A 25,442-nucleotide genomic window follows, 5' to 3' on the forward strand; every position below is an offset into this window, starting at 1 on the left:
TGTCCATATCTCCCTCTCTCATTCTGTCCATCTGTCTATCTCTCTCTCTCATTCTGTCTGTCCCCCCTCTCTCTCCTTGAAATAATTCCTTTACCTCCCTGTACCCCCTCCCCACTCCCTCTTCCAACTTCTCTCTCTCTCTGCTTTTCTCTTACAATAACCCCCACCCCCCTCTACCTCCCATCCGCCACTGATCCCTCCACCCAGCCCTGTTGGCACTCTTGGCATGGTGGGTGGCGGGTGCCAAGGAGGCCTCCCTGGAGCTGACAGCTAGGCACCATGTTGGGAGTCGGTGAGAGCGAGAGATAATGTGTGTGCATGAGGGAGAGAGAGATGGGGGAGAGAGAAAGAAAGAGAGACACACACAGAGATGTATTCAGATGTATTCAAATGTATTCTTTCTATATTGACAGCCTCCATGTCCTGAATTGTCACCAATTGAATTGAGTTGTTAAATTGAATTGCTATTTAATGGCTCATGTTGAATTTCTTCTTTGGACCTTTGGCTAAATTGTATCCCATGTGTTTCATAAAATGGTGCCTCATTCAACCATTCTTTATGGAGCAGGACATTTTTTTCAAAAATCTTGGTTTTCAAGGTTGCCAGCAAATGTGTAAAGCGCCAAGAGTCTCCTTTTAGTCTCCCTTCCGTTAGAGAGAATGTGCGTGTGTGTGTGCGAGAGAGAGAGAGAGAGAGAGAGAGAGAGAGAGAGAGAGAGAGAGAGAGAGAGAGAGAGAGAGAGAGAGAGAGAGAGACAGAGACAGAGAGACTGTAAGACAGTGTGTATGAGAGTGAAAGTGAAGGCGAGGAGGGAGGGAGTGTAAGAAAGGGGTAGAGCCAGAAGAGAGTGAGAGAGAAAAGAAAGAGAGAATGGAGAGGGAGAGAGAGAGAGAGAGAGAGAGAGAGAGAGAGAGAGAGAGAGAGAGAGAGAGAGAGATACTGTAAGACAGTGTGTATGAGAGTGAAAGTGAAGGCAAGGAGGGAGGGAGTGTAAGAAAGGGGTAGAGCCAGAAGAGAGTGAGAGAGAAAAGAAAGAGAGAATGGAGAGGGAGAGAGAGAGAGAGAGAGAGAGAGAGAGAGAGAGAGAGAGAGAGAGACTGTAAGACAGTGTGTATGAGAGTGAAAGTGAAGGCAAGGAGGGAGGGAGTGTAAGAAAGGGGTAGAGCCAGGAGAGAGTGAGAGAGAAAAGAAAGAGAGAATGGAGAGGGAGAGAGAGAGAGAGAGAGAGATACTGTAACAGTGTGTATGAGAGTGAAAGTGAAGGCAAGGAGGGAGGGAGTGTAAGAAAGGGGTAGAGCCAGAAGAGAGTGAGAGAGAAAAGAAAGAGAGAAGGGAGAGGGGGAGAGAGAGAGAGACTGTAAGACAGTGTGTGAAGGCAAGGAGGGAGGGAGTGTAAGAAAGGGGTAGAGCCAGAAGAGAGTGAGAGAGAAAAGAAAGAGAGAGAGAGAGAGAGAGAGAGAGAGAGAGAGAGAGAGAGAGAGAGAGAGAGAGAGAGAGAGAGAGAGAGAGAGAGAGAGAGAGAGGGCCTCTGGAGGGTGCAGAAGTGAAAAGGTCACACGGGCTGAGTTCTCGCCCAGTGCCTTGCTCCATCTGAGAGCTCCCCACTGGGACAGGAGCAGAGATCATGGCTTAGCCTGACCCTGGCCTCGCCAGACACACACACACACACACACACACACACACACACACACACACACACACACACACACACACAGTGTTGAAACTATACTCTAAAACTGTAGTTTACCAAACTATTAGCTACTTCACAGGGGAAAGAAGATACAAATACATACAAACTAAATTGCTGGACTATATAGTACATGGAGCGACAGCTAAACGGACACTAATATACAAGTGTCTGTGTGTTTAATTTAGTGACTATAGGGCAAAACCTCACTTAGGCAGCCTGATGGTCTGTGTTATGGAGAGGACAGAGAGCATTTTTTTTTATGTGGAATCAGGAAAATACACATGTTTATTGAAATATGTAGTTTTTACATGACCCAAATACTGAAAAGGCTATACTGAAATGTTTATGTAAACTACATCAGAACTACTGCAAATATATAGTTCAACTAGTAATTGAATTACGTGTACAAAAATATCCTAACACACACACACGCACACACAAATACAAATTTGCAATAATGTCTGCATGGAAACATCCATTTCCTCATTCTATTTTTCTTGACTCCTTTGAACAATAACGTTGTTTACTTCGGGAAACACGTAAAGCGTGAACACGCCATACAATAAAATAAACATTATTTTACTAGAAGAACGGCACGTGGTGGCGACGGAACTTCATAATATCAAACGGCTGATTAAAAAAAACGACGTCCATGCTTGAAAGCTTGAATGCTGGAACACAACTTTGACAGAAAGGGACGTTAACATTCTACTTTGTCATATATTATTTTGGTCATTAAGATACGGACTTGCATTCTTGAGAACTGTTGAAGAGGACACGACGAGACCCAGTAACTATAGCCCAACAATAATGATGTCTGACTGTTGCCCAAGGCCGTCAGTGTTCATTTGTTTATCGTGATTTTCTCCCTTGTGCACAAATGATGGACTGTGTATTATTACAGCGCGTATCTAATCGAGTATCCACACAAAGTCGTTGACTTGGGAGTTTCAGTGGCCTTTGACAGCATTCACAGCAAGTTGATTCTAAAGGACATTGGGAAATGGTGCATATCTGGACTTCAGCTCACCTGTACCGTGTACAGGCTGTACGCATTTCTCATGTGCAGACACCGCAAAATGTTTCGGGGTCAAAGAGGGGACGAGGAGGTTACATACATTAAATGGTAGGCTATGGTTAAATGTGTACAACAAAACGTACAGTCAGTGTATGGCTGTATGGATTTGGAGTTACTCCAAAGAGAATAACATTAATTGCAACTGTATGTGTGTATAGGGTATTTTGTCAATTTGAGAGACACCGAGTTAATTATTTGACCAAACAAATTCAAACAGGTTATAATGAGGCGAAAATAAACACTACATAAAAAGAAGAAATGTGAGAAAATTAAGTGTCCAATTCCCCAATCTCAAATACGCATGGCTGATATGTAACTCACACAGTCGAGTGAATTCGTCAAATCCTTCGTTTGTGCTTAATGACGAGGCAGAGCTGTTTTGTTGACTTCTCAGGTGATTGTACTGAGGTGAGTGGGTCTATTTATTTGAATATAGGCACGATGAAATGTTGACGCGGGACACATTAAGCTCTTATCAAAATGCTGCGTCAGAGCAATACAAACGGGTAAGGGCTGTCTGTCTTTTGGCTCCCTTCCTATATCAACACTGTAGCCTAACACAAAATAATACATCTTTTGGATACCTGGTGATGATGATAACTGAACAACATCGACGTGAACACTCATCTAAACGTCGTATATTACATTACCAACAACAACCGCCCCGGTATGGCTTTTAGTTTTGGCCATGCATTTCGTTTCTAAAACCTCCATCGAGAGCGGGGATAAATTATTAGAGGGGACGTGAGCTCATTCCTATGACATTTAATGACGGGCTTGGTTGTTTGCGACATAGTTAAATGATCTCTCTCCCTCTCCCTCTCTCTCTCTCTCCCTCTTCCATGCTGTTGCTAGGGGAAGCAGGGCGTATGCGCTCCCTGACCGTGGTTGAAGGGCAAATGGGAAAAACCAGCAACGAGGGCAAATGCGGTGTTTTTATCGAATGATTTCATTATGGGTTAAGTCCTAACTTCGTCCTACACGCATTTCATGACCGAAACGCGGGAATCAATGAGTGGATATTTGGATATTTCGCTCATTTGTGTTCATTACCTTATATGGAGGGCGGCGGTATATCGTGCCTGTGTGCAATAGGCTGCCGCGCTGCCGCTATGGGGAGGCGCGCTTTAACCCTTGTGCTGCTGAATTATTGTTTTTGTTGAGGGAGAAAAGCACAACGATTTCACCTTGATTCTTCATTTCGACACGATATCACACATTCACATTGTGAGTCACAACGTGTTGATGCCGCCGAGAAGAGGTTGCGTGTTTAGGCGCAGAAAAGAGAATTTACGCAAAGACATGCATTGTGTTATCTTTCCAAATTAATTACCCACAAATGACTTATAATATCCTATAGTACAGCCTAGCCAGGGGTGTGGTCGAGACTACAGTATACTGTACGTGGCACAGTGGAGAGTGATTGAAAATAATAATATCGTGTTGTTGGTTTAAGGAAGCTCTCTTGGTGTTACTGTTTTGGCATTGTGTCTTATCTTAACCAGTAGAAAGTTTCCAAAGGTATAGGGGCACACGACAGCCTGGTGTGTCAGATGCGTGTCATTAGAGCCTGCGGGGCATGGCAGTGGTTTGACGATTAGAGTAGTGTGTGACAGTGTGACCTATATTTGCAATGCGCTGTTACCAACCCGACGTAAGCCTACCTCTTCACATTTTGTACTCTGGAGAGAGGCAGTTTTACACACTGCTGTAACTGCAAGGAGGTTACACAGTTGAACATAATAATGTAAGGGCTGCTAGTGTGTGTATCCCCAATGGCAATGTCTTTCACCAATACGCAAACCAGAAAAGCTGTGGTAAAAGGAAATAAATGGATACATTTCCGCGTGCGGTTGATATTTCTTTAAAATCCCGTCAATCACATAAGTCACTGAAATAAACATGTGTGCCAATTTGTACTGCATGGTCTACAAATCTCTTAAGTGAATCACTTTGCCTTACTATTACATTTGTCTAATTCCGACTATGGTTCCAGCGTTTGAAGATTCATCTGCGCGCTATGCACATGTATTAGTCTAGATTGTATTAGTTTCAGGTGTGGTTTTACATGATGATAGTCTAGGCCTTTTTATTTTGTTCTGTTCGTGGAAAGCTGTTTGACTATGATTGCAATCCAGCAAATAAAGTGCTGTCAACATTGAGCTTTGAAAGCAACCCTCAAGTTATGCTGTCAAACTCTATCTTTGAAAGCAATCCTTCAAATTGACAAAAGTTATGCCGCCAAACTCGATATTTGAATGAATTAATGAAAACTTTATTTAACATATTGCAGAATGGGTACAATACAGTACGGCTCAATACACACAATTGTTAAGGGGATGCAGACCAGAGAAAGACGTTTGTCTTGTTTACATCAGGGTCCCCCATTTTCAATTCATAGTGACATTTATGACATGCACATGACATTTATGGCATAGAGACATACATGACATACAGGTATTTAGTACTGAAACGTTGGACTCTATACAGACTGAATAAGCTACACCAAATTTTGTTAATTTCGCAGTGTCAAGTGCAACTATTGGGTTTTAACAAGCATGTGTAATTCCTCCTTCTATCCATAGACTCCATGACAGCAACATATTTGAATTTGCACAGCTCTGGATCTCTTGCAGCCTTCAGGAGGATAACCCTCTGTGTGCAAGACGTTCACCTCCCCCTCCTCCTTCTGACGTCATGCGGGGAGCTGCAGGCATGAGCCGCTCTCTGCAGCTCCACTAGTGCGAGTCTCTTTCTGCTTACTGCCAGGACCAAGAGTGTGCCAGAGAGAGAGAGCGAGAGAGAGAGAGCGAGAGGAGAGGAGAGGAGAGGAGGAGGAGGGAATACAGTTTTGGTTGGATACAACTGGAAAACTACCAAGCGCCAGAACGCATCGACCGAAGGCATCAAACGTCCGTCGCCTGCTACGTCTCACCCATACGTTCGCTGCAACCGGATTGAAGCAAAACATGGAACTACCTGCCGCCGGAGAGCACGTCTTTGCGGTGGAAGGCATCGAAAAGAAGCGCATTCGGAAGGTAACAGAATGCACATTTCAAACGCGTTCAGCCCCCTTCAAGTGTTGTAGTTTTTTAATGAACCTTACCAAAATGTTTTCGCCCTCCCCCATAGGGCAAGATAGAGTACCTGGTCAAGTGGCGAGGCTGGTCTCCCAAGTAAGTCATTTATTTATTGTGCGGAAAACCTCGATTATTTTATTAACCTACAGCAATAGGTTATTGGGATCGTTCTGTAACAGGGATTGGACCATTTAAGAACGCCGTGCTATTCGTTAAGGGGTTGCACGCCTGTGTGTGTAGCTGGAGAGAGGAGAGCTAAAGCGGTCTGTATGTTTCAGTGTCTCCACAGATGCCTTCACTAATTTATGCGAGGGAAGCGGGTAGGCACAGCCATGTAATCCCCTTTTAATTATTTCTGCTCTGCCAGCGATTTTATGAGACAGTGGTGCTAAAATGGCCGACTGTAGAACTCATGCAATGACAAGATTGTTTATTTTATGCCGTTTGGAGAGTACAGAGAACCTCTAACACACTGCCCCGCTCTTCTGCAAAGACCACTTGAGACTTAGCCAAGGTTATTTGCCATAGTAGGCATGTGAAAATGGGCATTCCCCTTCCAAACCCGATCATGTTGGGAGGAAAAAACACATTGCCAGGATACCTTTTTGGACACTATTAATATTATGGAGGCCTACGCGTAACTGGGCATTGAATATTGCACACTGAGGTCAACAGCATCGTACAATATAGTGTTCATAAACCGACATAAACTCACGATAGTATATCTGTTGTCAAAACAAGCATTTTCTCGAGACAGGCCAGTAAAAATGGTTTGCCTTCCTCCCCAGATACAACACATGGGAACCAGAGGAAAACATCCTTGACCCGCGCCTTCTCGTCGCGTTCCAAAACAGGTGAGAGATCTAGACTTTGGACATGGCCGCTCAGCCTCGAGTTCAGTCATGACCTTATATGGGTATGGGAGGAGGGGCGCTGTAGTAACACTGTTATTGATATGCCCCCAACACACAAGATAGTCCCGAGGGGACAGGTCGCAAAGCTTTCTGTGAGAATTCTCATGGAATGACTGGATAAGCACAAGTGTTAGCTAGTGTAGTCCTTTTTTGTTTTAGGTTTAATTCTTAATCTAATTGTCGTCATGTGATTTAATGTCAAGCTCGGGTAACAAGCATGACCCAATTTCACAGAGAAATGTAGATAGCCTTTTTAATGTATTTTTTTAATCACACGGCCAATGGTTGAGTGGACCATACACAAGTCTTAAGAAAACAATGGTCCCCTTGTAGGTCTATTGAGTTTCTGTGCTGACCTATGAGAATGCCAATTCCTTTGCTACCAAGTAGTCAATTGAAAACGGTATGCTAGGCCTACAGACACAGGCACTGCAGTTTGTTGTGGCTTTATTGTCAGGAGGCCTGGTAGCTGTCAGATGGGATTCTAGTGCCTTGGAGGCCTTTCACATTAGCAGCATTCTTATGCAAAACTGCTCATGGACACATTCATACATTTTCTAAAGTAATTCACTTGGGTTTAATTAATGGGCCAATTCCAAGTACATAATAGTGTTCTTTGTGTTTTTTTTTTCAAATTCAAATATGGACTGTCATTTGCCATTTGATGTAACAGAAATGTAAACCCTAACAGTTTACTTGATGGACAACAAGCACATGTACGTATCACTAGAAATCACAAATACACCACCGTGCTGGGAAGAGTTGAGTGCTAATCAATACACATGCTGCTTTCAGTTTAGCTCAACAACATGGCGCCCATGCATCTGGACTCGTACCCACGAGACGTGTCCACCCTGTAGGCCACTGGTCTACTCATGAGACTGGGGTTATAGTGGTGGTGGTGGGGGGAGAGGGAGCCCCATTTATGAAAATGCAAATTGACATCTAGTGCTCCCCGACATTTCTAGTGGCCGACCTCATATCCCCCAGTTCCCAAGTGGCTGGCCTGCATGTGTGTGTCTGGGGCTGCACTGATGGTCATGGAGTGCCGCTTCTGCGCTCTCTCTCTCTCTCTCTCTCTCTCTCTCTCTCTCTCTCTCTCTCTCTCTGTGTGGACTCTGCAGCTCAGTTCCCAGAGGGTGGGGGAGGGGAGCCGACAAGGGAGGCTGTAATTGCCAAATCTTCTGTAAATGGGGGTCGCCCTGTCGGATGTCTCTTGTGTGAAATCGCACACATTATTGCGTTCTGATGCAGAGAGTTCATCGTGCCTGTTTGTGTGCGCTCTGTTATATTGACCGTCTTATGACAAAGCCCTACAGTAGGCTAGTCCATTATGCATGAAGAGTGGAGGCTACAGGCAAGTCGGCCTACCGGTGCAGAGTTGAGCTTTATGAATCGGGGAGCAATACCTCACATGGGACAGGCTGATGTATAGTCCAGCAGTACCTATTATCATAGTACCCCCCCCCCCCCCCCCCATCTCTTCCTATAGTCGCTTAAAACCCAAATATGGTGAGATAGAGTATTTTGGGTATACATTCTGATGCTCTTCACTTGATGTTTTTGAGTGGCCAAACATGCTGTATTGCACAAGATATGACGTGTCAGCTTTCAAACCCAGCATTTTTACCACAACCTTGTGTTTATCTCATTTCATACATACCTCATGCCCCTAATTAGGATTTGAATGTGACTGAAAGGAGAGAAAGCAGCCAGGGAGGATGCTGGGAAGACGAGGAGAGATTCTCCCTGCCGTAGCTCTAATTGAATTTCTCCCCCATAATGAGAATATGGAATGGGCCGATTACCATGGAGAGAGCTATGCAAATAAGGACCATAATGCTTTGCAGTGGAGGTCACACGTGGGCCTTCATTAGTCCTCCAAATAAAAATTCCACTCTTGACCTTGAATAGGTAGAGGGAAATTAATGAGAGCTGAAACTATCGAAGGTGTAATTGTCCAGGGGATGTTTTGAAATGGAATAATGAGCATGTGTTGTATGGAACAATAATAATAAAAAAATGGTGTAATCTATGTGGGCTTTTCTTTAAACGGGATGTTTTTGTAGTTTTAAGAATTTCATGTGTCAAACTTAACATTTTCCTCATTTGTTTCAACAGAGAGAGACAGGAGCAGATGATGGGATATCGCAAACGGGGTCCTAAACCAAAACATCTCCTAGTCCGGGTAACTGTCCTCACCAATGCACTGTTTCAGATGACACATTTTCCTGCATTTCCTTTTTGTTAGCGGGCAGCTTTCAGTTAAGCATTCTCTGGGGAGGGGATGGGGTTCCTGTGTCGGGTGTTTTAGGCGAGGAGATGGGGTTCCTGTGTCAGGTGTTGTAGGGGAGGGGATGGGGTTCCTGTGTCGGGTGTTGTAGGGGAGGGGATGGGGTTCCTGTGTCAGGTGTTGTAGGGGAGGGGATGGGGTTCCCGTGTCGGGTGTTGTAGGGGAGGGGATGGGGTTCCCGTGTCGGGTGTTGTAGGGGAGGGGATGGGGTTCCTGTGTCAGGTGTTGTAGGGGAGGGGATGGGGTTCCCGTGTCGGGTGTTGTAGGGGAGGGGATGGGGTTCCTGTGTCGGGTGTTTTAGGGGAGGGGATGGGGTTCCTGTGTCGGGTGTTTTAGGGGAGGGGATGGGGTTCCTGTGTCAGGTGTTGTAGGCGAGGGGATGGGGTTCCTGTGTCAGGTGTTGTAGGCGAGGGGATGGGGTTCCTGTGTCGGGTGTTGTAGGCGAGGGGATGGGGTTCCTGTGTCGGGTGTTGTAGGCGAGGGGATGGGGTTCCTGTGTCGGGTGTTGTAGGCGAGGGGATGGGGTTCCTGTGTCGGGTGTTGTAGGGGTACTGTGTGTCATTATGTTTGTGGTTATTTATGGATTTGCATTGAGAGAGAAAGAGAGGGAGAGAGGACAGGGTCCACCAGCTGGTGTGCTGCACACACTCATCATGGTGTGTTGCCTGGGGTCATGGAAGTGTTGCTTGAGTGCATTCATTTGATCTCTGCATGTTCATTAGATTTTATTCTAAATAGCTGTGTGTGCAAAAAAACTGTTTCTTCTTTTGGCATTCAAAGTGGAGCACTTCATATCGTTCAATGTTCTTTTTGCCCTCAAGTGAATCAAGGGAATATGTTTTCTTCCATTTGTAATCCCAGACATGCGGTACCTAATGGTAATTCAAAGCCTGGCTAAAAGAAAGATGTTAGAAAATAGCTAATTGTCTTCCTTTTTACTATCTTAGATTAAGAGTTAGAGTTTAACAAGACCATATTTTAAGCCGAATGTGATTATATACTTGGAGCAACTCTGAGCTGATTGCTATGCAGTGTCTGTCCTTGTGAGGAGGCATACCGTTCTGCCAGACTCACACGTGGCCAGGAATCAGGGATAAAGCGTGACATGTCTAGTGGCACTTCTCTGACCTCAGGTCACAGCCCAAGCGTCTTGAGCGTTCCACCGCAATGCCCCTTTGATGGCCCAAGGGGTCAGCTTGGGGGACAGAAGGGGGAGGAGGGACACGGTGGTGGGAGGGACACCACGAGGGAAGCACTGATTGGATACTTTCTTTGGATTTTGGACAGAATTCTGAATCCTAATAGTTCTCAAATATATTTTAAGTTAGTGTTTGTTTGCATGTTTGAGGGGTAGTACACGAAAATATGTGCTTTTATGTTGTAACAACTCCCCTTTATTGTCAACTAATGTTTCGATGTAATGTATTGTGGAGACATAGCATTGCAAGTTTACATAGTACGTTTTGCTTTTGCATCTCTTGTGTTTTTTATTTATTTTTTATCTTTTTTCCCCTCCTTTTTTCCGATTTTTCTCCCATCCCACTGTTAGTCGTTATGCCAATTCCCAACCCCCTTCCTGGATGTTGCGCACCCCCCCCCCCTACTGTTGGTCCGGGAGGCCGGAGACTGTCACATGTTTTCCTCCGACACATGTGCAGCCAGCCGGCAGCCAGCCTGGCAGCGCAGATTCTCACCGGGAGAGTGTAACGTGTGGAAGGTCACACTACCTTTCTCCAGATCCTACCCTCTCTGTGCAGGCGCCCCGACCGAACTGTAGGGGTCGCTGTCCACAACGCCCAGGACCCACCCACAGCTTCCCTCCCCCTACCTCAGCCAAACGAGTTAGTATAGCGATCAGCCCAAGCCAAGGCAATGCTGACTCTCCGGGAGTCGAGACCGCAGCCTCTTGCATTGGTGACGAGCACAATCTCCGCTACGCCACCTGACCGCCCCTCTTATGTTGATATAAACAAGTAGATGCTAAAATATGCTATATATCATCATGCAATGTATGTAAATACAATATCAACCTTGTGTTTTCTCTCTTCCTTCAGGTGCCCTCATTTGCCCGGAGATCCAGCATCCCAGCCGGTTTTGAGGAAACATCCCAGGATGCAGAGAGCTGCCTCAGGACCGACCCCGTCCAGGTGCAGCGCTCCCAGCCTCAACAGTACCAGCTAAACAGCAAGAAGCATCACCAGTACCAGCCCAACAGTCAGGAAGTGCCTGCAGACCAGCTAGCTAATGGCAAGAAGAGGTACATCTACCAGCTCAACAGCAAGAAGCACCACCACTATGAGCCTGACCCCAGCATGTATGATGCACAGGCCTCCAGGCTCAAGGAAGTGGTCAAAGTTCAAGAACCAGCCAACAAACCAGCCAATCCCGGCTGGAACTTGCCACTGGCACTACAGCAGAAGTGGGTCCGTGACAAAGACACTGGCTGTTTGAGCAAAGTCAAAGAGCTGGCAGTGGAGGCAAAGAAACCGACAACCAGCGTCAAGGAGGTGGTGAGCGAACGTGCCCTCAATCCCAACTCTAAAGACGCAGCCCTCCCCACCACCGTTAGCAGTAAGATGAAGATAATCAAGAATAAAAATAAGAACGGACGTATCGTCATCGTCATGAGCAAGTATATGGACAGTAACAAGGTACATGGGTCAAAGGGTAAACATGGGGAATCATCTGGGGAAGAGAAACTCCAGCATGCTAAACAATCAGAGAACAATCCATCAGACAGAACCAAAATGGTGGAGCAGTTGCTCCCAGAGAATGGTGTCCCCAAAGAGATCTGTAACGGCAGTTCGCCCCCTGCTGCAGAGCATCCAAAAAAGTGTTCCCCAAAGGACAGGCATTTCTCCAAACCATCGCCAAGTACAGCAGAGGAATACAACACAGAGGTGGCTCGTGGTCAAGCTGACTTGCCGGAGGACCTGCCCCTACAGCTAACCGCCAGCCCATCCCCAACTTCCTGGACTATGGACACCAGTATCCCAACCCCTACCACCATGGACCAGATCAGGATCCCTTCCTTCCCCAATGACCGTAAGCGTAAGCTCTCTGAGCCTGTTGAGGACAGGAGTGTTTCCAAGACCTTCCTTAGTTCCAGGAGCTTCAGTGTCCCTAGCACGGTGGTCACTCCCCCCCAGGACAAACCTATGGACCTCCACTGTAGTGGCCCACGTCGTAGCAGTACATATACATATGAGGTTACGGACACTAGCAACCAAGAGGAACCTATGGATCTTAGCTGTCCAAAGACCAAGAAGACGCCAGAGCTACAACCAGAGCCAGAACCCAAGCCAGTTGTTGAAAGTCCAGCTCCTGTGGTGAAGGAGATCGAAAAATCGGAGAAGTCCATAGAGAGATCTGTGGAAAAGCTTAAAGAAGAGCATGTTAAAAAAATCTCACCTTTCATGGGAAATATAATAATCACAGACATTACGACGAACAGTCTCACAGTCACCTTTAAGGAATATGTTTCTTTCTAACCAACCCCTTGGATCTATTACTCGGGAGACCTATCGACCAATTGGATGACCTTGTCAATATGTGCATATGTAAAAAGACAAAAACAAAAAACATGAGAATTTTGTATATATGGAAATTTATAATTTATCACTCAAATTAAATATGTTTCTTATTATGTTTTTATACTGTAACTCCTCTGTGATGTTGTAGCCAAGAAAGTGCCCTCGTGGAATTGAGTGACTGCATTCAGGTGGATGTATATTGCTAGAAAAAATATCCATTTATCTATAGTGTGGAACCTCAGGTTTCAAGGAATAGCTTTTTGCTGTTGTTTCATACTGGTACCAAACTTATAGCTTGAAATGTATGAAGGTTTATAGATATTTTGTACTTAATAATGTCAACTATTTTGGTCCTTATAGGAGGTAGAGAGGAACTTAACGAGTGTCCAGTGATCAAAGATCAAATTGAAAGCACTTAATTGCATTCACCTGTGTGTGTGTGTGTGTTGATTTGTACTATGTTCTCTACTTGTGGAGAAATATATAATCTCCATAGGTTTTATTTCATCGCTTTACAATCTACTCCAGTCAGGCCCTTGGTTTGAATCAGCATATTTCATTTTGGTCTTTTGTTTGAGTTTGTTTAACAGAAGTTAATGGCCATGAAATGCAAATATTAAAAGTAGGTGCGGCTGGCACCCATGGTAAAACACTGTAAATACCCCAGGAGGTATAGGATCAGCACTCATAATCTGGCCTAAATGTGGGAATGGCCATTGAAGCCTTGCCATGCGCATTGGATAAATTGAAGCCAGGATCGGGGTCCCAGAAATGGAAACTAGAGTGGGAATGCGTACACTGATTTCTTTCACACTCTAGAGTAGGAATGTGCACACTGATCTGTTAAACACTAGAGTAGGAATGTGTGTAACGGAAGTCCGTGAGTAATATCCACAGTCACGATGGACTGTGTTGTGAAGTGACTGTGGCAGTAAGCGATACTGTTAGTTAAGTTAAGTGGTGCGGCCGAACCGGGTTCGAAACTCCCTCGGGGCATCGAAATTTAACACAACGCAGAGGAGTCACGTACGCTCGGTCACACTGGTGCCGTATGACCCGGATGTCCTGAGGTGGCGTGAGTTTGGGGGGTGAGTGTAACGGAAGTCCGTGAGTAATATCCACAGTCACGAAGTCATGAAGTGACTGTGGCAGTAAACGGTACTGCGAGTTAAACTCACTCCCCCTTAAAAGACACAGACACGTTACCAAGCAGTGAATTCACCTCTTGGTATAGCGGTCTGTGATGTCGCCCGTGGTGCGGCCGACCCGGGTTCGAAACTCCCTCGGGACATCGAAACACAACGCAGAGGAGTTGCATACGATCGATCACATGTGCATACCGATTTCTTTCACACACTAGAGTAGGAATGTGCATACCGATTTCTTTCACACTCTAGAGTAGGAATGTGCATACCGATTTCTTTCACACGTTTCCAGGACCCCGAAGCGGCCTTCAATTTAGTTGATGAGCAAGGGCAGTAGCTCAGTGGCACTGCATGTTTGTGGATTTTTAGGCTGTAGTCGGCCATCTTTACTCATTTAAAATCTAGCGTGCCAAGCATCCTGCTCTAGTTCCTCTGTAACTGTGACATGCACCTCATGACAAACATGTAGCTGCACCTACCTACCATTTGCTATGGTGCAGTGTCAACCATAGCAAATTTCCCAATTACTCTTTTGTCAATGCCTTGACTTGTCCTAAAGACGCATCAAAGTCCTCAGTTAATATTCTGTTGCACCCCTGTCTATCGCTATATTGCACTTTTTTTTTACCTTTAGTAAACATTCATGGAAATACGTGACTTACATTTTGATATCACAGGCAGGTAATTTCTCAGTAACCATTAAGGAAATAATCAAATCAATGAGTTATTAAATGCTGACTTTCATTCATCAATCAAGTAATGTTTCTGTTAAGATGACTTATTGATTCTTAGCATAATTAGGTTGTGATTTATTGTATTGCTTTTGGACCTCACATGTAGCCTCTGTCCATATAAAATGCTTATGCTGGCTGTGAGTGTCTTAATTTCACAAACATTAGCAATATTCATCTCGTTTTTCTATTGAGCTCATTATCTGAAGAGTACATTTTAAACAAAGCTACCAGGGTTATTTACTATGATGTGTACAAGTGGACTGAGTTGCGAGGCTGGCTTTTGTATCATGTCACAGGCAATCAAATGAGTGTAAGCTATTTTGGTTATGCTGCTGAATATAGAAAATGTCAGTACTTCTTTAAATGTCATAGTAGTAGAGAATCTGTTGGATGTAACCTAGATGTGAGTCTAAATTGCCTTCAACGCACATTTAATGCAAAGCCAGTAAGAATGCTATGATGAACAGCTATGAAGACTAAAAGTGCATATTTATTGTCATTTAAGTTGTTCAGAAACAAATGCAGTACTGTTTGTCCTTTGCATCAGAAGCTGCGACTGATTCCAGGGAGCAGTTGTCATTTCCTTGAAAGACATTTTGTTTGCTACACCCTCTGTTCCTTCTTCCCTACACTTGGTTCAAAGTCAAAATGATTGTTATAAAGTATGTTCTCTAAAGGGGTGATGGATTTAATGCTGTTGGCACAGCTTACTGGATCGTATGTTTCACAATAAAGCAGGAGAAATTACCTTTTGTTGATGTTTTCTGGTATTGGCAATGGCATACAGTGGGGGGCATATTGTGTATTGCTCAAAGCCAATGAATCGATGCTTTGTTGCTTTCGACACTGGATACATTATTTTATTTGCATGATACTATCTTAGGCTACTGTTTCCCTCAGTATAGCGCAGTATATTTGTGATGTGTCCTGATAACATCCCATGCTCATGCAGTGTTGCACAACATTTTCCTCGTCTAAACTGATTTGCACATAAAAAGGAAATGTAATATTCGACACATAGGGAAATGTTCCTTGGTTGTGTGAACCCTGAATAGAACAACAGATCACGTTGCATAAGCACAAACAGTCCTGCACAAAGGACCCTCTGTATTACATAACTGTATGGGCACTTGTATTATTAAAACTTTACTCGTCCATTTTTTTCTATAGCAGCAAAGACAGTTCAACCCTCGGCAGGAATGTACAATGCCACAACATAATTAGGAAATATATGGGTATTACGTAATATTAAGATTCCCTTGTCAAAACAAGCTTGGATAATAAAGCCTTTTCCGCCACATATTGCTAGATGCGTGCATTAAGGCGCGAGCGTGTGTGCCCGAAACATTTCCCCAAAGTTAAAACAGTGCCTTGCCATCGGTGATAAAGCCACGTTTTTGTAGATTTTCCGAAATCCAATCTCACAGCTGAGGGTATAGTCAGACTCTTATAGTCTGTTTGACTGTGTCAAAATAGTGGGTCCATGATAAGACAGGCCATGGGCCTTCATTCAAATCTAGGCATGCAGCTAATCAAGGCAAACAATAAGGCGATGGGCCTATACATGTTGACATAGCCTAACTTTCATTATGAACATTTCAGTATTAACCATTCAAGAATGGCAAAATATACAATTAACTAAATATGACTGACACGATACGACGTCAGTTGAGGCAGGTCAATATAAAGGCACCTTTGATTTAAAACAAATCACTTGGCATCTGAAGTTGTTCCAAAGAATGTGGGAGTCCTTGAGTTCAACAGTTGACAAAACGAATATTTTGGATAATTCAAGGGCCTGGAATGTGTGTTTTCTTTTGTTTTTTTTCGTGGGAGAACCAACCATGATGAGGATGATTATGTTCTCAGAAACAGTAACTTACTTAAAAATTCCTGTTTTACAATTAAACGGGGCGAGGAGAGAGAGAGGGGGAGGGGTGCCACTATACAAGACTGCAGGCAAAAAATATATCAGTTTGCCAATATGCTAACAGCTGATAAAATTGCTTGATTGTTTGAATTTTAAGGGAGGTTCACTAATATTGGCATTATATGCCAATTGTCTCAAATTCGGAGCCCATATTTGTTTATGGTGAGTTGGGCGATGGAAATGTTTTTCTTTTCATCAGATTTTCTGAATTATTTTGCTATCTGAACTAGGAACTGCACAAAGATCTACACAGTGGTCTTGATTTAGGTGATGTTTAACTTGTAGGCATTTAAAAAAATTTGGGCGAAACCGCGTTTCAACATCGAATAAACACCAATCAGAATTATTTTTAAATGTGTTTGGCATAGCTCCACACTAAAAACACGCCATGTGCCAAATAAGTAACCTGAAAGATTCAGTACAGTTAATATCATGTTTCATTGCAATCATTGCATTCTTTAACAGAAGATATAAAATATTGCCTAAAGTGTTAGCACTGTTGTTGTGAAAATCCCCCTGGATATCAACCATTTTAGATATCCTGAAATGCTTCCATGAAAACATTGCAATACCCTGATTGAAACTTATAGTCAGTTTGTCAGTTGTCAGTAGGATAGTTGTAAAGGATAGCCTAGTCCACAAACAAGTAATGAAAGTAGCCTATAGTTTACAATTGAGTTAATAGTGGTTAAAAAAAACATCCACATCAACTATTTATCACTTGCTGGCATAGGTTTGCCAATGTCGTGAATTTGTTTACATTTGAAAGCTTATAGCATACTAACTTGACATCTAATTTCAATTAACCGAGGGCCACACCCCCTCGTGAGAGTTGGCTCTGCTCAGGGGGTGCACAAAAACAGTTCCAACAGTCAAATGATAGCCTATCTGAAGCTCAAAGATTCCACAAGAAGCTTTTTTTCTGACTGAATTAACATCAGCACAATCTAAAAAGTAATCGGTAATGGATTACCTTACATTTTCTGTAGGATAATCAGTATAGAGACTTAATTTGTCATCAGTCTTGATTACACTTTCTGCACCCGAACAACACTATAGAGTGCACTGTCCCTGAAATGGTCCACTGTCGTCTCACAAGGAGTGTACGCAGAAAGAGACAGCCATTTTCTCTCTTCTACTCGCAGTGAGCTGTATCGAATGTTCTTTGGTGGTCTTAGGAAATGGTCGCTTAGAATAATGACAGTGAAGCCAAATAAATTACAGATCTTCTGCTGCTTGTGGGCGTTTCTGCGCAGTTAAAACGAAGTTTGAATTTGCTTGATTGTCCATATGTCATTTGAACGAGTTTTAATTTTTTTTTGCAATAGAAAGCTGTCTTATTGAATTTCAATAAAATACAACTCAAATGCAAAAATCACATCTAGACTACATTTCTGGAACATAAATCACAAGGTGCAAACCAATGGTCAATAATTTTCGAACTTCAATTAAGTTGACACATTATATAGGCTATACCTATTAGTTGCAAGTTTCATTGCAGACTTGCATACTTCATTGGCTTAATGTCATTTGTGTTGCTGGCTGTCTATATTGATCATAATATGGACTACGCAGCTACATATTTTAGAATGGTCTGGCATGGCCCCCAGTCGTGCATCAGTGAGAAACAGAAACATTGCTGCGCAGGGGAGCATATTTATAGAACAAGTGTGATGTTTCACATTCCACTTTTATCATCATAGTCTACTCACCATGCACTCACTTGGTTGCATCTCCCTATAGCTTAGTCTCAGGAATAGCCTATCAGTTAGAGCAATTAGCTATATCAAGATAGGCCTATTAATGCTATTATAGTTTTTTTTAACAAGATTTCGGATTTCACTTATAAGGGGTGCAACCACTTTAGTAATTAATTCAACGAAAGGCTATATTTTGCCTATTGGATTTACATTGACCTATGAAGATATTAGCCAATAGAAAAAAAGTCTATTTTTGTAAAAATCATAATGCAATAGCCTATTGTATATATTTACAACATAAATACGATTATAACAGCGTCAGTGGGACTTTGGCTTTACGCCAGGTGAAGCCAAGGCATTGAGACCATACGTCACGTCACGTGTATGTATATTATGGCCTTTATGGGTTTATGATGATCGGTCAACAACAAACAGGCCTAAAAGTAGCTACCTGAATTTGTAGACGTGCGTGCGCGCGCCTGGGAACATTGCATTTAGAGTAAAATTAAATAATACGTTCCGATTCCAGCCATTGAAATGGCTTGTAAGCCTGTATAGTGTATGTCGCTTCATCGCTCCCGTCTGTGTGGTTTTCATCTGTAGTGTAAACCTGCGTGCCGCCGTTAATAGAAAATGTCGCCCCATAGGCATGAAGGAGGACAGAGAACAGCAGATCTGCCTGCAGTTGCCCAGAAACGAGCGAGAGCCAATAATGTCCTCACGAGCTCGCGCCGTGTATTCGTTTACACGGCTGTCGCCATTGCGCTAGTGCTGTAACACTCTCATTCACAGTATCACCGACAACAACCGACACCCACCGCGTATAGGATTACATCTTCCGAGAAAATAGGCTACTCGACGTTTTGTCTGATATGAAAACGTTTGTTTGTTGTACGGTACAGGAAATGTCGGTCTCGAGATCTGACTATCAAAATGGTGGTTCATATTTCGACGGCAACCAACAACGCATCTTTTGTCCATTTGCACGGTCACATTTTGTCTGCTAAACAATGAAACTATAGACACAGACTGCTGCTGCTGCAAAAAATCTAATAAAAAATTATTTGGGAATTTGTCACAATCATAATGTGGGTGAACGCACAGCTCCGTTGCACTAGGTGAATCCCGCCATGCAATTGGTGTCGTACGTGTCTGACAAGCAAACCAATTTCACTATATTCACACATCTGCAATAGAACTATATGTGCGAATTTCACATTGGCCCATTGTGCAATAAACTAGGCCTAACACCCGACTCCTTTGATAAACACTGTGCTTCGGGACCGAAAGGTTAGGGCGCATGTCCATCACGCCTCTCGAAACTGCGAGGGGGCAATGACAGTTATTTTCAAGTGTAAAGATTGCGCCGGGTTTAAAAATAATCCAACATTCCAACCATTTCAATTTATTTATATATATATATATTTGTTTTCATTTCCAGTGGATGTTTAATTTCTAAATTAGCCTTAGATGTCTCATGTGTCAAGTAGGCTCTTGGTTTGCTGTTAAATTTGACTAATAAGGTGTCTTGCCATAATCATGCAGTTTCGAAATGATAGGTTATATAGGTTCTCAGGGCTACAACCTAATTTACACAACATCACCTCGTTGGCATTCTGGAAGTTTACACGGACGTAGTGGCGGCTAAACCAACCTAAACTCCCCACCTTTTTATTTGCCAAGTATCCCAGCTGATAGCCTATACATCTTTCCGATTTAAATGTATAATTATACATTTTCATTATATCAAACTGCAAATTACATGGAAATTGTGTCTTTTTTATGAGATGGCACAATTATTATTATTATTATTATTATTATTATTATTATTATTATTATTATTATTATTATTATTATTATTATTATTATTATTATTATTATTATTATTATTATTATTATTATTATTATTATTATTATTATTATTATTATTATTATTATTATTATTATTATTATTATTATTATTATTATTATTATTATTATTATTATTATTATTATTATTATTATTATTATTATTATTATTATTATTATTATTGATGGTGTGTGTATGTGTATAGGCCTATGTGTAAGATATATACCTTTTAAAATATAGCCTATTATTGGTGGTTGTTAGCATTACTGTGATAAGAGACAGCAACAGACACACCTCCCTCTCTTTCTTATATAACACCGTCATTGTAAATAGGCTAAATGGAAATTCAATTGTCCAGTAACCCGTGGGCCTATTAAAGTGAAAACTGACAACTTTGGTGGAGACAAAAGTTTGCTTGCACAGGATGAAAAATAAAGGCGAAGGGGAAGATACACTGTGACATGTTGACAGTTTGTGACGATATTACTAAAGTAACTAATAGTATTAATGTCAAACCAATGAAATTATATTCCAAGTCTGATGATGATTATGATGATGACGACGACGAGAGGAAGAAGATATTCATATACAAATAAATGTGTATAAATTGCTATGTACAATTATTAGTGTATAATTGTTTTGATTGTCTTTTGTTTGTAATAAAAAAAAAAAAAAGGGAATAAACCCCCAATTAATATATTGTTTGATTTAGACGTTCAAACATCAATAGCAAAATTAACGAAATTATAACAATTTACTGATAATATTATTACAATACTAAATATAATATTATCCATAATCATAATATTCAAATAATTCGTAATAAATACTGGCTTCTAAGATTTATTTTCTTCTGTAAATGTTTAGAAATAGCAGTACATTTATTTGTAAGCTCTATTTATCAAAAAAATACTTTGTGGTTTCAGCTTTTTCAGTTCAGAATGACAGAAATGAAAGGGGTTAAGACATTGGAAACCTATATATTGCTTTGCTATAGCCTATAGAAGCACTTTACAGAAAAGTTAATTGGCAGATATACACAGCCTATATTGGTTTTATGAAATTTATTATAGAATAAAAAAAAACACGTTTAATGTTTATAGTTATTGATGCAGCAAGAGGTCCTTGACTTAGCCTCAACTATATGTTGTGTGTGTTACATTATGAACGTTTGAAGCCAGGCATTAGCTTTATAATTCAGAAGGGGAGCAAAAACCGGCCGATTGCCTTTCTGCTTGAAATACAATTGAATTCTTAATCCATGTTACATTTTTGGTAATGATTGCTCTTTCCAGTTAAAACTCATCGATAACTTGAACTTGAAACAAAACGCTAAACTGCCAAGCTTATAGGCCACATCGACTCGAAGCCCTCGTAGATCAACTATTACCGACCTCTGACAACGCTGACATTAATAGCCTTGTCAAAAGACATTTTAATATGTTAAGCTATTTGGTCGGCGTGTTTTCAAACGCTCCACTAGAATGAAGATTGTCTTTGGTCATTCAAAGAAGTAAATAAGCACCTTGTGTGGTCATAAAAAACATGCGGGGATCATTCATGTGATGAATGCGATATTTACTTTGAAGGAATTGAGTGTCGGCCTCTCAACCTTATCACATTGAATGCAGTGATTGAACGAACATAATGGCTACGCCAGTGTAGGCCTATATTCGACCACCGGCTATGTTAGTGCACTGGGTCACATCTTAAAATGGTCTGCAAAATTCTAACGAAGATCCTGGGGTTTATCTGCCTATACTGTCAGACGTCTCCCATGCGTAAAATCTAATGTAAGCCAACATGTACAAAAATCCACATTACCCAACTGCACATACGAACACATGATATATATATATATATACTGTATATATTTTTGTATTGCCATTGTGAAAAATCACTTTAAATAAGCCAACCGGTGTTCAAAAGAATTCAAATCTGCCTGAGGCCGGAGTTACTTATTCAACTTTGCCAAAGACATTCCTGTACAGTACAGCAGCCAGCCTCAGCTCTACTCCTCCCCTGCACTCAGCCACCCAGAGCACGGAGCGACAGCTGAACCAATGTGCTCAGATCGGTCCCACTGGCTGCGGTGCCTGGCAACAGACAAATACGTGATGACGTCGTCCCCGGATTGCGTATTATGGGATGTGCAGAATTAAACACCGAGGACGACACTGGGGTCTGGGAAGAGAAAATATAGCCTGAAATAAACGCGTTTTCTATGAGCATGGAACTATCGGCTGTCGGCGAGAGCGTCTTCGCAGCCGAGTCCATCATCAAACGTCGTATAAGAAGGGTATTCGCTGCGTTTTCCTCATCGTAGCTGTTTCCACCAATTACGCAACCATTTGTTTATGCAGCGCCGACAGTCAAATCGTTGATAACCTGAATCTATGCGAATCTTTTTTTGCAGGGTCGCTGGGAATATCTTGTGAAATGGAAAGGCTGGTCTCAGAAGTGAGTACAGTACAGCCGAGGGTCTACAGACACAGCGCTGCTGTCTGGTCGCTCGCACAACTGCACCGGAGCTCATAGTCAATCGCTATTCGCTACAGCTTGTGAATGTTTTATACATGTCTACTCTGATTACAGTGTACCCTACTGAACCCGCTATGGTTATGCGCAGCAACAACATGTGTTCGAAAATATCTGCAGATATCCAAAGTGCTGATTACAGTGTACCCTAGGTCCCTACTGTACCCGTAATGGTTATGCGCAACAACATGTGTTCGAAAATATCGCAGTTTGCGATATGATCTGCGATATTTTCGAACACATGTTGTTGCGCATAACCATTACGGGTACGTACAGTAGGGTACACTGTAATCAGCACTTTGGATGGAGCCCACACTTTTCGCTTTAGTAAAATGGCTAAGTTCATACGAATCACATACGTCACTGTCCGCTATACGTAGCCGCCTAATTGCAGTGCAAACAACAAGACTGTTGCAACAAAAGTGTACCATCTGTCTGTGGTATTAGTATGCAATGCGCTCTCAGAGTAATATACAGTGGACTTTTCTGCTTCGTTGTTTTGGATATTAGGTACAGCACTTGGGAGCCGGAGGAAAACATTCTCGATGAACGCCTCTTTGCTGCGTTCAATGAGAGGTGAGTTTTTTTTGACTGCGTCTCTAAAACGAGGTGGTACCACGCACACATTCTGCTTATTCGAAATCACGTGCACGGTGTTAATGTTAAAACGCTATTGCATTCACCAGGGAACGCGAAAGGGAACTGTTTGGGCCGAAAAAGAGAGGACCTAAGCCCGAAACATTTCTACTGAAGGTGAGAGAATAGTCTCCATTTCAGTTACCGTTTTTTTTTTTTTTTTTTTTTTTTTTTTTTTAATTCACATCCACTCCTCGCCTTTCTGGGACATAATATGTCCTGCCGGGGTGATTCGTATTTTATTTGATGTGAACCGTTAGTCGGTGTTTCTCAAGTCAAGTATCGAGCTGAGATATAGGGCGACAGTGGCTTAGGAGGTATAGAGCGGTCGTCTGCGTGGTAGTCGGAAGGTACCCGGTACGATTCCCGCTCCTCCCGTGCAACGTCGAAGTGTCCTTGAGCAAGACACTTAACCCCCTAACTACTCCCGATGTGCAGGTTGTCACCTTGCACGCGGTTGCCTCCGCCGTCGGTGTGTGGATGTGTGAGTGAATGGGTGAATGTGAAGAACAACACTTGTAAAGCACTTGGATAAACCATTTTACCATCATTTGTGTGGCGAATCCAGTTGGTCCGATGAGTATGAGTCTATATGCAGCGTTGATTGCGCTGTTGAATAAACTTGGAACACTTTCGGGACGTTTTTATGAAGTTGAAATAGTTCCATATATGAATGTTATATGAAATACAGCTGTGAATTGTTTGGCTTCATAATCACACAATGAATATATCAAATAGTATCCCATATCCTTTCGTCTTTCTCAAAATCATATCCCTTTACGATCATTTAACGCATTGTAAAATATTGGTGTGCACAAACGCATGTGCACGTCTAATCATTATGCCACCCTATTTAGGCTATAGGCGAGGCATGCATTCATTTTTAATAATAGTTTTGTTTCTAAGTGTACTTGTTTTCTCAACTTTTACGTCCAAGTGTTATGTTTATTTTCTCTCTTGTCTCCATGCAGGCCAAAGCCAAAGCAAAGACGTATGAATTCAGAAGGGAAACGCCGAGGGGGATTCAAGTTTCCTATCCCGTTCCGGAGCCCCTCATAACGCCAAGAGCTCGAGATGGTTTGCGCGCTGTTGTCCCCACGATCTTTCCACCGAGCGCGGTCAACAGAGGGGACAGTGGCGTCAGACCACCAAAGCCCGAGAAAAGGCCCAGGCCTGTTCTGTCGCCCTCGTTCACGTGTCCGGAATTCGTCAATGTCCCCAAAAAGAGGGGTCGTAAACCTAAACTCCGTTTGTGTTACAGTGAAGATCCAGAATGTTGCCCGGAGCCTGTCAAACGGAGCAGGTTGGAAGAGCAGGTGCCACACGGTCTGGCTAAAATGTCACAACATTTTCACCACCAGGGAGAGACCCCTGATAACAGTGTTATCCTGCTGACAAGAAGGTTTCGAGAAAAAACGACAATTACGCCAAAGTCCAGCAATGATAAAACACAGGCGGGGACCGTAGGCCTGCCCCACACTGTCCCACTAAGCACAGGTGTTGGACATCTCCGCAAGGCTGACCAGGAAAGTCATAGGACTAAGTGCTTGAGTGGCACGTCTATTCCACAGCCCAAGCTGAAGCACCAGGCAAAACACAGTTTCTATATGCCCAGGGAGTGTTCTCTACCCGGGGAACAGCCGCCAGTCGCTGTCAAACCGCTGGAGTCAAATGATAAACGGCCTGATGCGTCATGGACTCCGTCTCCATGTCTCAGAAGCTTTGACAGTGTCGTTGTGACAGACGTGACAATGAACTTTTTGACAGTCACAATCAAAGAAAGCAGTACGGACAAAGGGTTTTTCAAAGGTAAAAGATGAGTAGATTGGTTTTTGACTTAAGTTAGGTTAAAATACTTCGGCTATAGCCCCTATATTGGAAACAACAGTTTATGAGAAGTTTATGACTAACTCCTGTTTTACAATATTTTTTCTATGTAACTCCCTGATGTGCTATTTAATACGCATATGACCACATTGGAATTAAAGATATATTATAATTTCTACTGGATTTTGTATGTGTCTGGATCAAACATGTGTCCCCCTCCAAACTCATTTAATAGTCTAATCTGTTTACTGGCTCGTTTACTTTTGCTGGCTTGCAGAAACCTAAATGATCCACAAATGTTATCTCACAGGCCTAATTGTTTACAGAAACGATTGAAAGATTTTAATTATGACCTATACATTCTAGGCCTATAGGATGTCATTAATTATAGTATGCATGGTTCACAATCTGAACATCACACATCAGATAGAGGTTAAAACATTCATTTACACCGTGAACTCGCCGTTGGGGCGACATTGTAATTGGATCTTGGC

General features: G+C 42.6%; 2 protein-coding genes across 2 annotated transcripts; both read left to right on the forward strand.

Moving 5' to 3' along the window:
• Nucleotides 1-5,728: 5,728 nt before the first annotated feature.
• On the forward strand, nt 5,729-15,203 carry cbx4 (chromobox homolog 4 (Pc class homolog, Drosophila)). The gene is made up of 5 exons (XM_084329328.1): nt 5,729-5,807; nt 5,902-5,945; nt 6,638-6,703; nt 8,885-8,951; nt 11,111-15,203. The coding sequence occupies exons 1-5, from the start codon at nt 5,739-5,741 to the stop codon at nt 12,545-12,547; spliced, it is 1,683 nt and encodes a 560-aa protein (XP_084185454.1). The 5' UTR covers nt 5,729-5,738; the 3' UTR covers nt 12,548-15,203.
• A 6,791-nt stretch (nt 15,204-21,994) lies between these two features.
• On the forward strand, nt 21,995-25,131 carry cbx8a (chromobox homolog 8a (Pc class homolog, Drosophila)). Its single transcript, XM_084328438.1, has 5 exons — nt 21,995-22,246; nt 22,364-22,407; nt 22,996-23,061; nt 23,172-23,238; nt 24,093-25,131. The coding sequence occupies exons 1-5, from the start codon at nt 22,172-22,174 to the stop codon at nt 24,939-24,941; spliced, it is 1,101 nt and encodes a 366-aa protein (XP_084184564.1). The 5' UTR covers nt 21,995-22,171; the 3' UTR covers nt 24,942-25,131.
• The last annotated feature ends 311 nt before the right edge of the window (nt 25,132-25,442 follow it).

The sequence above is a fragment of the Notolepis coatsorum genome (genome assembly GCF_963971535.1).
Source record: "Notolepis coatsorum genome assembly, chromosome: 14".
NCBI classification, from domain to species: domain Eukaryota; kingdom Metazoa; phylum Chordata; class Actinopteri; order Aulopiformes; family Paralepididae; genus Notolepis; species Notolepis coatsorum.

Bases quoted from the DNA above. Each gene is read 5' to 3' on its own strand.
- cbx4 (XM_084329328.1), top strand. From the start codon at position 5,739: ATGGAACTACCTGCCGCCGGAGAGCACGTCTTTGCGGTGGAAGGCATC. The intron at 5,808-5,901 runs GTAACAGAATGC...CCTCCCCCATAG, and splicing joins AAAAGAAGCGCATTCGGAAG to GGCAAGATAGAGTACCTGGT. The intron at 8,952-11,110 runs GTAACTGTCCTC...CTCTTCCTTCAG, and splicing joins CAAAACATCTCCTAGTCCGG to GTGCCCTCATTTGCCCGGAG.
- cbx8a (XM_084328438.1), top strand. From the start codon at position 22,172: ATGAGCATGGAACTATCGGCTGTCGGCGAGAGCGTCTTCGCAGCCGAG. The intron at 22,247-22,363 runs GTATTCGCTGCG...CTTTTTTTGCAG, and splicing joins TCAAACGTCGTATAAGAAGG to GGTCGCTGGGAATATCTTGT. The intron at 23,062-23,171 runs GTGAGTTTTTTT...TGCATTCACCAG, and splicing joins TTTGCTGCGTTCAATGAGAG to GGAACGCGAAAGGGAACTGT.